The sequence below is a fragment of the Fringilla coelebs genome, assembly GCF_963513975.1.
Source record: "Fringilla coelebs genome assembly, chromosome: 3".
Taxonomy (NCBI): Eukaryota; Metazoa; Chordata; class Aves; order Passeriformes; family Fringillidae; genus Fringilla; species Fringilla coelebs.
This window is the reverse complement of record NC_140030.1, coordinates 7,768,610-7,780,223: the sequence shown is the minus strand read 5'-3', so window position 1 is coordinate 7,780,223 and position 11,614 is coordinate 7,768,610. Positions and strand designations below refer to the sequence as shown.

General features: G+C 40.5%; 1 protein-coding gene across 6 annotated transcripts in view; it reads right to left on the bottom strand.

Annotated features, from left to right (window-relative positions):
* ITSN2 (intersectin 2) overlaps positions 1 to 11,614 on the bottom strand; it is an 80,276-nt gene that overhangs the window by 17,686 nt on the left and 50,976 nt on the right. For all 6 annotated transcript variants that reach the window (XR_014616048.1, XM_084203065.1, XM_084203067.1 and 3 more), the window contains 10 exons: positions 10,877 to 10,998; positions 8,951 to 9,126; positions 8,543 to 8,687; positions 7,927 to 8,132; positions 7,049 to 7,113; positions 6,208 to 6,374; positions 5,880 to 5,925; positions 5,573 to 5,694; positions 4,682 to 4,778; positions 3,665 to 3,856 (listed from right to left, as the gene is read on the bottom strand). Coding sequence is in view for 5 of the 6 variants with exons in the window: in XM_084203065.1 (XP_084059191.1) it covers positions 3,665 to 3,856; positions 4,682 to 4,778; positions 5,573 to 5,694; positions 5,880 to 5,925; positions 6,208 to 6,374; positions 7,049 to 7,113; positions 7,927 to 8,132; positions 8,543 to 8,687; positions 8,951 to 9,126; positions 10,877 to 10,998 (1,338 nt within the window). In the remaining variant the exon portion in view is untranslated. The remainder of the gene's footprint in view (positions 1 to 3,664; positions 3,857 to 4,681; positions 4,779 to 5,572; positions 5,695 to 5,879; positions 5,926 to 6,207; positions 6,375 to 7,048; positions 7,114 to 7,926; positions 8,133 to 8,542; positions 8,688 to 8,950; positions 9,127 to 10,876; positions 10,999 to 11,614) is intronic.

The window sequence follows — 11,614 nt, the reverse complement described above, 5'->3', positions numbered from 1 at the left end:
GTCTCCAACATGTCACATCTACAAGTGAGGTTTGGGGAAGACAAAAATGAGGTAGCTCTAGAGATATTGCTACAAACAACCACTAAGAGCTCAGGCTGAGCACCTGAAGGAGTAAGTCTGATGTGTGAGAAACTGCAGCAGTGTGGGCTGTGGAAAGCAGAAGGAGTGAACAGGAGACAGTCACTACCCATAGATTAGAGCAGAAAGAACTGGCACAACATTCAGCTCTGAGAGTCTCATGGGATGAGACACCTCAGGATGAACCAGAAGCCCCTCTGCACATGGAGCACAGGTGTGTCCACCTGGTTGAGCTGTCCAGCCCTGAGCAAGAACATCTCTGGGGGATGAACTGATCTCTAACACCAGAAGACATCTAGCAACCAAGTATGCAGACACAGCTGGAGCAGCTGTCTTCCCTCCTTACACTTCTCTCCTGCCTACCCCACCTTAAACATCTCTTGGGAGGAATGAGAAGAGAACCTGGTAGATGTGTCCTTGTCAGATCCTGGTAACACAGGAGAGACCTGACTCTTGACATTTAATGGTTGAGATTTACCTGAGGGGAGAAAATCTCAACTAAAGAAAACAAAATCACACAGTTCACACTGGTTCCATGGATGACAAACTTGGAAAGGTACCTCATTGAAAAAGCCTACAAATAATTAGAGAACAAGTTTCCAAGTGCAAAGCAGATGAAGACTGGCCAAAATAAAATTATCTCCAGACCAGGCCACTGGGAAGAACTGTGAAGTGGTAAGAGCACCATGCCTACCCCCTTACACACACTTTGGAAAGGATGGGAACAGAACCTGCCACTAGACAGGTACTGGCAACACACAAGATTGACCCTGCATGGTTGTGCAAACACTCAAAGTTTTATTTTAAACCTATTTTGAAACCTGCTGAGTATATTTATTATTTATGATGGCTTTTGTGCAAACATTAGAAAAAAGGCCATTAAAACTGTCATTAAAACAGGAGCAAGTCTAACCACCAGCACCAGAGTCACCAGGAACACGACTCAGCTGTCCTGTGTTCTGCAATCACCACGTGTTTAAGAGACAAACAAACCTACAACACCCTGAAGTAATTCTGTTTTTCTTTTTCTTTCCCTGCAGGGTCCTATGCCAGGATGTGCAGCTACACCAAGAGGAAGAGTGATCTTGTTCTGTTCACAGAGCTATGTCAGCAATTTAAGAGAAGGGACATCTCACTGACCCTTCTTTGCTTGGGAAGTTTGCCATTACAGCTACAACTAATGACTCCCAGAAAAGACTCCAGGTACAAAAGTCTTTAAATCTGGGAGAAAACCACAATTTTCCTAAGGCCACAAACCTATCTGAACAAACCAAATTTGCCTGCTCCCTTTACGATACCATCATATTTGTTCTAGAAAAAACAGTGGGGAAACTGCTATTATTCAACAGAGGCATTATAATACTCACATCAGCAGTTCCTTGAAATGCAACAATGCATTTTTAAAAATATATTCTCTCATATCTCAAAGCTGTTGTGTAGAGGGCCACATCAACATTTCTATGGGACAATTCCTTAGTGATTTCACAAAGATACTTGTGATAGTTTCTCTACTCTGTTTAAACAAGAGCCAAAAATATTGCAAGGAAACCCAAAGAAGTTTGGAAGTTCATTCAGGACACATTTAAACATTCCTCTGGTTACAGAGGAGGTACAGAGCAGTGGCTTACTGCTCTCACAACTGACCAGCAGCAGCAGCCCAGCTGAAATCTGGGAAATGGTATTTGAACAGAGCTACTGAGCCATGCTGGGTTTGTGCAGGCTCTGGGCTTGAGGCAGGATTTCTCCTTAAGTTTCCAAATGCCTATATCAGAACAGAGTGGCAAATCCCAGCACAAAACTAGCGGGGAACTTAGCTTATTTGAAATCCTGAGAGAATTTTAAGAAATGAGAATAAATTCAACATACACTTTATTCACCAGTAAGTGGATTTTGTAGAACTGCTTCAGAGAGTAGTGACTGGAGAAAAGTTTTATGGCCAGGTACAGATGACCTGGTCCACATCTGCACATCATTAACCTTTGTCAAAAGGCAGTTTGATGTGAATGGAAATACTCTTATTTCACATCACTGAAATCTGAGGGAAAACTTAATGATGTACCAGCAAACAATGAGAAAAACTTACTCATCATACAGAAAGTTTCCAATTACAGCCTGGTCTTAGCATGGCTTTTGCTGAAAATCAGTGGTTTATGCGATGACCTTGCATTTGTCACATTCAACAATGTAACTTGAAATAACAATACACCTGGTGTGACAAGCTGTTACCTCCATCATTTTTGAAAATTCCTAAGTTTTAATACTCAGCCAGAATCTTAATTTTATAGCCCACCTGGTATAGCCTATACTGTTTCTTCAAAAGTGAGATTTGCACTTTATTATGTTTTCAAAGGACCATTTAAATGATTTAGCTATGTCTAATCAAAGAATGTTAAGTTCAGTCTAAATCCAGAAGTTTCTGACAGCCCAACCACGTTGGCCAGAAGCACAAAAAAAAAAAAAAACCAAAACCAGAACAATGTGTTACCAAAAATATGAGGTCAAAAATAATTTAGCTAAAAAGAAAACCTCAAGAATGGGGCACACTCTCTTTTGCCCAGGAACCATAGCAAGTTACCCAGAGAAAATATTTTAACTTTCCAACCCAAGCTGTACCTTCATTATGAGCTTGTGAATTTTTCTGTAAGAATATGACTATGTGATCAAATCTGAAGTGCAGACTACAGTAGCTATAGGCTAACAAGAGTGAGGATCAGCCAGATTTCCAGATGGGAACTCCAAGAGAACTCCAAACATTGTCTAGAGGAAAACAGCAAGTGAAGGGACAAGGCCTGTCGTGTCAAAGGAGCAACTCTGGCATCATGGTGTGTTCCCAAACCCACTGGGCTGATGTAAAAGTTGGTTTAATCACGGGATGAAAAGCTGAGAGAGTAAAAATTGTGCTAAATTTCTCTGGGAGGAGGATTTTCTCTGGGGACAGGGGGCAAAAACCAGGGTGTGTGTAGGGGACACCTTTACTGTGTTTATGTACTAAAAAGGCAGAGAAGATGTTGACTCAGTTGTAGGATCCAGTTCTCAGCCTGCTGCTGGTAATTTTTACTTCAGCCTATGTCCTGACTTGTCTCTCAGGACTGGATGACAGCTGGAATGCTGGGAGCCAGAACAAGAACAGACCATGTGCTAAAGCCAAAATCTTTTTCCTATCCTTTTATTCATATTTTTACTTAACTGATATATGTGTTAAAATTACTGCAGCACTTTTCCTTTTTTTACAAAACTTGAGCGAGTTCTTGTAATTGCAGTGTGCCTGCACTGCTTCCCAGTCCATGTTAATTATCAGCATCTTGTTGGAAGGAGAACTCCTACCCAATCCAGTATTTTTAGCTCACCCTACAGCACTCTTGCTGTCCTACACTGGCTGGTTGGTAATGTGCTGGTTGTTTGTAGGTTAGCTGGAAAAGGGTTTAAAGCACCCAGTACTACAATAAAGTATTTCAAGAAAGAGTACTTGAAGTACTAATCAATTCAGCTGATGCCTGGAACTCCAAATTCCAAACACAAAGAAGAACAACAGCAATGCACCTTTGAAATGAAGTAACAAAATTAATCAAAAATAGAGGTTGCTTACACTGCTGACTCGGATCAGAGTCTGTGGTCATCTTCACATAGTTTGAGGGGAAGAGACCTGTCACACCATTGATTTCTCCTTGCCACCAGTCAGCATCATCCTTGTTCAGCACATTAATCAGCTGCCCCTTGGAGAAACTGAGCTCGTCCTCATTGTTGGCTGTGTAATCATACATGGCTATCACCTGACACACTGGGAAGGAAAGAAGAGCAGAATGGAGTTATACCAGTGTTAAAACTGTTTTCTCCATGTTTTACAAAACCACAGGAAAGAAACAACCATCTCACATGCACTGCTGCATGAGAAAAATGCCACATGATTTTATCTTGATAGAGAATTGCCTTCCCTTTTCTTTTACTTCTTGAAAACTGAGTCAGCCAGTAATTCTTACTTCCACTTTATATATCTGTGAACTTTTAGAATGAATGGACTGCATCTACTGGCCTTTCAAACACTTTAAAATGTAATCAAGTATCCTTCTCTCTTTTACTGGCTGAAAAGCGAATGAGTTTGATTATCTTACTGCAGACACTTGTGGGGAAAATGTGGCAGAGGAGGAGGAAACATGCATTAGCTAATCATGAGTTGCTGCTTTAGTCACAGGGAAGTTTTGTCCAGTAAAACCCAGGAAACTGTTGTATAAGCAACTCATAGCTGTAGAGAACAGCATAATTTAAGCACACAGAAGCAAAAAAAGCTCATTTTCTGTGAAATAACCTCATTTGTACCCAACCATTCAAATGGAAAAACCTAGAAATAACCTGAAAATTTGCTTAGTCTCTCTCTCTTCGTAAGGAGCAGTGCAAGTAATTCCATGTGGTTTGCCAATGTTTGCTAGCTCTAAGATCTTTACTAGTACTTGGAAACATGGGGTTTCCAAAAGAGAAGGGTATGGCTCTTCAGAGCAATCATCAAAATTAAAAAGCCCAGAAGATGGATGCCTGACCTTCACAGATACATGAACATTTTAAACAGTTACATAAAATTCTAAATGAAATACAAAGTCTCTTTTTTCACCTGAGGGAGCAGCTGATGTGGTTCTTTCACTGCTTGGACCCAGCAGCTTCACATGGCTGGCAGGGAACCATCCCTTCTGTCTCTTTTTCCCTCTTGCCTGTAAATGTTTATAATGGTTATTACACAACTGAAAAACTGAATAGTCCATAGACTGGAAAAAACTGCAACATATATGTCACAGATTTTTCCCAACAAAAGACAAGTCAGGCTTCTAAACACCTACTAAAATGAATCTCAAAAGATAAAAATCTGACTAAAGCCTAAAACAATACAATTCAGATAAAGCTGCACCCTAGTATGTTCATCCAAGATTTTTAAGTGAGATTTCAGAGTACAACTCAAATGTAGGGCTGAAAATTTATTCTATGAATATTCCACCTATGCATCATATCCAGAGTTTCTGATGAGGTCAGGAGCACTTTAACAGGACATTCTTCTTAAATCTAGGTGGGGAAAGGAGAGAAGTGGAAACAGCACTTTTGCATTAAAGAAACTTCCAACTCCAGCTTCCAAACCCACCTGTTCTTTCATTAGAATAACTTCACAGTTTAATGTTTCACCAATTAAATCCTAACCAATTAAGTAACTGTCAACTCATCTCTTCCTCCTCCCGCCTGTTAATCGACAGTTTCACTATTTTATGTGACCAAGAAAATCGACTCTAAAAAAAACCATAAAACCCCCAGCAACCCAAGGTTTAAAAAAGCCAACCAACCAATCTAACAAACAAAAAAAAATCCACCACACAGCTTTTCTTCCCCTTTGGTTTATACAGGATAACTTTCTGACCAGCTTTTATATAACTCTATGCTTAGTTGTTTTTTTGAATTAAACCTGAAAACACCTCCTTGCCATTCATGAAGTCACAATTATTCCTCCTTGAATCACTACCTGCAACTCTCCTTGCCACCATCCACTGGCATTTTTCTTCAGAATAAGTATCAGCTGTCCTGGAGCAAGACTGAGCTGTTCAGTTCCTGATGCAGCATAGGCAGTAGTAACCTGAGCGATTTCTGGAAAGAAAGAAGTAATTGCATTTGTTATTTCTTCACTGCAGTAAGAGCTGCATCTACAGAAATATCCTGGTACACAACTTGCAGCTAAGAACATCAGCCACCATTAAAACACTGCTATGAACCTAAATGCTCAGAGTTAATTAAGAAACAGCCTTAAATGTTAAAGGTTATCATACACTTACCGGGTTTCTTATTTATTGTTCCAGTTTTGCCAGCATAGCTAGAAGCCTAAAAAGACAAAATAACAACCACCTTTAATGTGCAATAAAACCAGTACAGTTTACACTAAAAGCACATGGAGATTTTGACTTTAAACCCATATTTAACAGAACACCATCCTGTACAGAGAGAGAGGCAGTGTGACACTGGCTACAGCTCTGATTTAGCTCTCAAGCTACTAAGGATTTTCTTTTCTGTCAAGCATATTAACCTCTGCTCAAAATCCCTGTGTAAGAATAAAGTGGAGAGAAGATACATTGAGAATTGTTAGTTCTCAGACTCTGAACTCACATCTGGGTCCTTTGGTCTGACGTAATTGGAGGGGAAGATTCCAGTTCTGGTGTCGATGCTCCCGGTCCACCACTCCCCTTCCTTCTGGGTCACCAGGATCTCCTCCCCTTCCATGAACGTCAGGTCCCCGGGCTCGGAGCTCGAGTAGGGATACAGGGCAATGTACTCTGTGCAGGGAGCACAAGGGGAGAGCACAGCTTCAGAGGGGCACAGAGCAACCCCAGGTGCAGATCAAGGGTATCAGCATTCTCCAGTGTGTGCACAACAGGGATCATAACAGCGTGTTCATAACAGGGATCACACCTTCACAAGTCTGTGTACTGACCTGTCCACCTGCTTGACTGAACTCACATTTACACTTACAGGCACACAACTTTGTAATGAAAAACACAGCTGCAATTAAAATATATCAGGGAAGCGTGGAGATACGCTGGAAATTTTTCTCCAGTAATACTTGTTTTCTCTGCTCCTTACTGACTGTAAGAGAGTGATTCACATTCAGGAGATGGAAATTTTTTTCTCATGTCTTTACAGAACAGCTTAACACAGTAGAGAACAGCAGGAAGAGAACTCTGCTTATGGGTTTTCAGAAATATTTTCATGCTCGAGCAGAAGTCTTAATAAGAGAACCTAGGCCTATGCTCAACATGAATTAGTTACAACCTTCCTATTTTAGTTCCTGTTTTAAAACTTTTGTATCAAAGCTGAACATTTGCACTGTGTGTTTTGGACAAGCACTCAAAAGTACTGCTCAGAAACTCCTCACAAACTGAACTGTATGCACAAGTCACTAAGCAGAACCAGACTGTGGCATTAGTTGGCATTTTTCATGCTCTCTTACCCTCTCCTGCTGTGTAACTCTGGGTATAAGGCCTTTTGTTTACAGCTGCATAAATAGCTTCTGGTCTGCATAAAGAAGGGAAAAAAAAAAGCTTTGTGTTACCAAGAGGCTGATCAAGAGCAAATCTCTCAATTCACATGAGACCAAGATCACTTTGGTTATATCAGAGCTGCTTCTGACTCTGAATTAAACTACAAAGACTTCCCTGATTATCAAACAGTGCCAAGTACTACTGATACTTAATATGTTTATGGTGCCCAAGAGCACACCACTTAAAAATATAATGTGATAAAAGGGAAGAGATACATTCACAAATTATGTTATTCAAAAGAAATAAATTAAAGATTTTGACTAAATTCTCTTATTCTAAAGAATTTCTAAGAAGTTTTAGCAAAATACATGAGCAGAACAATTTACACACAGTGGTGCAGCCATCCCAGCAGTAACCAGACTTTACCCTGAACAGGCACCCTGCAGCACTAGAAATGGCATAATAATCTTTTCAAGTGAAGGAAAATAACTGCTCTGTGCAGAGCTTACAATTAGTTTTGGGTCACTTAAAAATTGGCACCTTTAGAGGCAGAATGCAACTGCACTGCAAGAGAGGAGACTTAGTAATGAACAGAAAGTCTGGCACCTGATGAATAATCAAACACCGCTGATGTTTCACAGCACTCAGCCTAGCAAGACTGTCTGTAGTTACACAGTGAGCCCAACATTACTTGGCCTGCCAGAATGAAATAATAAAAGCCTAAAATGACACAGTGTAAATTCTGAATGGCATTTATGTTCTGCACACTAAAGGACTGCAAGAATTTTGCACTCTAAACCACCTCTTTTTGCAAATTGATGAATAAAACAACAGAAGTCACACTTACTCCTCTTTCTTGGTTTCACTCCCAGGTAAGAGCTTGACATAGGACTTTGGAAACCAACCCCTTCCTCCATGTACCTCTCCAAACCACCAGTTCTCCTGCTGCTCCAGGACAGTGATGATGTCATTCTTTGAAAAATTCAAGTGGTTATCTTTTTTTGCAGTCCAAGAACAAAGTGCTTGTGCTTTTAGGTTCTCTACAGGTTGCCCCTGTAAGACAGAAATGATTTTGGTTGACCACACTGCCCCAGCTGTTAAAAACAAACCTGCTGTACCTTTTATTGAAGGTTGGGCAACTTCATTCCTAAGTGATGGCTGAATAACTTGTTTACATCAATGCATGCATGCAACTCAGTTTCTTATTTGTTAGAAATATCTTTTGTGTCTAATTATAGGTGAAAATGATTTTAGAATTATGAAAGATGAGTGTTCTTGTCCGTGGTCCCTGGAAATATTTGGAATTATATCAATGAACACTAGTAGAATATTTAGATGAGCCTCTTGATCCTCTAGCCTGTTCAGTGCACCCAGCACTAGCAAAGTTGTATGGTGTTCTGGTTTTCCCTTAAATCACTTTCATCAAGATGAATCTGAAATACATCAAGTTCTGCACAAGGTACCTGTCCATGAACAGGTGAAACAGATCCAGGGGACACAGTACGAGTAAAAGCTGACTTCTGCTGCCAGGCTGTGTTAACATTCAGGCTGGAAAAGGGGATGTTTTGGTAATCAGATTCTTCTGCAGATTTACTTGGTGAAAGTGGTCTGCAAGTTGAACACAAGGCATATTTATCAAATTAGAACTTTTATTTACAAAGTACCCCAGCCAGAGCATCTATAAAACTGATATTCTATACCATGCAAAGCAGACTATCAAATACTTACATTTTCCAAGCCAAGACATTTAAGAAGGCTCTTCAGTAAGTTTTCTGTCTTTATATTTTAAAACCAAGCAAAACTATACAGCACATTATGTGCCAGCTAAATTTAGAAAAAGCAATTTTAACACAAACATAACAAAAACTCACTCTGAAGCAGCTGAGGTAGTAGATAAAGATACTGTAGGAGGAAGTAAGGCTTTCTTAGGAGATAAAGCTTTTTCTCCTTCTGGTATTTTTTCTACATAATTGCACGGAAACCAACCAAAATGTCCTTGAAAACTCCCATAAAGCCAACCAGGCTCTCCCACAGTCTTTTCATCAACCTATGGACAGGAGGAGAAATACAAAAGGAAGAGAATTAGCAGCATGGAACAAGCAAGGTACCTGGTGTGTCAGCACCTGCTGGCTCTCTGACCTGAGCAGGGGCAGTGCCCACACCAGGATCAGCATTTTCACTCTGCCCTGGCAGAACTGAGCTGATTTTGCCCTGTGATGATGCAGCTGCACTGGTTTCAGACACAGGTGCAGACAGGGACCCTGCACTCCTTCAGACAGGCCCCAGAGGTGCACATGGGGGTCATGCAGTGCCTCTGAGCCACTCTGTCCTGCCAAAAATGCCAGTGCATTGTGCTGGATTCTGCTGAATGTGCAGACAAGAGGAAGGGGCTGGTGAGCCCAGCAGAGCAGGAAACAACTGCTGCTGTTCTGCTCACAGATATAATTAACTCTGTCAGCTGACTGCTTCCAAAACACATCCAAAAATTCTGTTATTTACTGTGTGATTAAATATAGAGCATCCTTAAACATTCACAGCAATCCTGAAGCTTCCATTATGCTGCAAATTAGCCAGTTAGTGAAAATTGGCTAAAAATTTGCAGCCATCAAACACTATCAGCTGGTTAGCTTAGCTGGGGTTTGGGATGCCAGAGGAGGAGGAGGAGGTGGCAGCTGTTAGCCTATTTCTGAAATCAGTTATCAGCAGCTGAATGATACAATTAGAGCGGAGAGGGAAGTCAAAGCAAAACCTACTTCTCTTGTTCCCTCTTCCATGGTTCACTGGTATGAAAATGCAAATAAATGCTTTAATACTGTCAAACTGAAAGCTAATTTAGTTAAGTGTTTTAATATTTTGTACCACATTGCTTTACAAATTCTTCCTTATCACCTACTTGTATTACTTACAGTCTGAATGAGGAGCAACCACACATACTTATACACTAGAAACTGTATTACCACAGTGGCAAATCAGTTTTCTCACATTCACCTGCAGGCCAAGATTTTCAAACAAGTGCTAATAACTAATACACATGATATAACACAGCCTTCAACTGAGAAGCCACAAGCCATTTCCAATCTTATGGTCCTGCTGTAATATTATAGACAGCAAATGCCAAAAAGTGCTACAATAAATGGACACAGAACAAATTACCCTAAGTGTCTGCCTGAGGGAGGATTGATAAAGGGAACACTCAGAGAATCACAGATTCACAGGATGGTTTGGGTTGAAAGGAATCTTAAAGATCATCTGGTTCCACCCCCTCTGCCAGAGGCAGGGACATCTTCCACTAGACCGGGTTGCTCAGACAGGCAGAAATGTCTGTTAAGAATACACTGGAAACAGCATTAAGATTCAAAAGAACCTCTCACATCTACTTGTTATATAACTAATTTGATTTTAATTCAAATGCCATCAATGAATAATTCATGTGTCTATTAACTATGCTCATATTTCAAGCAAACACTCAGAAGCCAACTTGTATATGTGCAATGAGCTGCAACAACTACATTGTTTCTGATCTACTAATTTTAGAAAGTTCATGTTTAGCGTTCACTGTTCTTATATTTAAAGAGATTGTCAACATATCTAGGATGTGTAAAACTCAGATAAATATTTTGGCTGAACTTATCCTAATTTCACCTGTTTAGAAAAACATAAAGCAGCAATCCAGTTTAAATTTTGAGTAAACCTTACAATACATCAACACAATGCTTTTGACCCTTAAGACTTCGTACATCTCAAGGCTAGAGAAAAGGGTTAATTTTTGCAAGTTAAATGTGAATAGCCAATCTTACCTGAATTACATCTCCAGTATTAAAGCTCATCTCATCGTGGTTCCTTGCCTCAAATGGATACAAAGCTCTGTAATTTACCAAGGCAATGGAATTCCTCAACTCTGCAGCACCAGCTGCCTTGCCTGGAAGGTAAGAAAACCAGTTACCACTCTGACACAGCTGAGACAAGCACTCAGCTGGAGCCCCATCACTCTAAGCAGCTGGTAGGAATATCAGTTCTTGCCCCAGACACAGCACAGGTATCAGAGGAGATCACCAGGGCATCAGTTTAACACACCCATTGTGGAAATGTAACTGAGACAACAAAATGCATAGACTTCTGCAGGGAAACAATCACAAAAACACACAATGGGTTGGGCTGGAAGGGACCTTAAAGGTCATCTAGTTCCAGCCCCCTGCCATGAGCAGGGACACCTTCTGCTAGACATCGCTCAAAATGATATTTTAATCTTCTCCTCTTTCCTTGCCATGCTGCTCTGGCTAAGCCAGTGCTTTAACAAAGCCCCTTTGTTAGCTGAAAGTTGAAATGATCCCACTGTTGCAACAGTAAGTGTTCAGCAGCATGTTGGGAAGATCTTATTTAGAAACCCCTATTAGCAAAATATCACGATTTCTATTTGCTGTGCATCTCTGTTCTTCAAGTCAGTGACTGATGTTGCAAACAGGGAATGTTTTACAAGGTTTAGCTGAAGTGTGCAAATATCTTTCTAATTTGATCCTTGCTGAACTCAGTGAGAA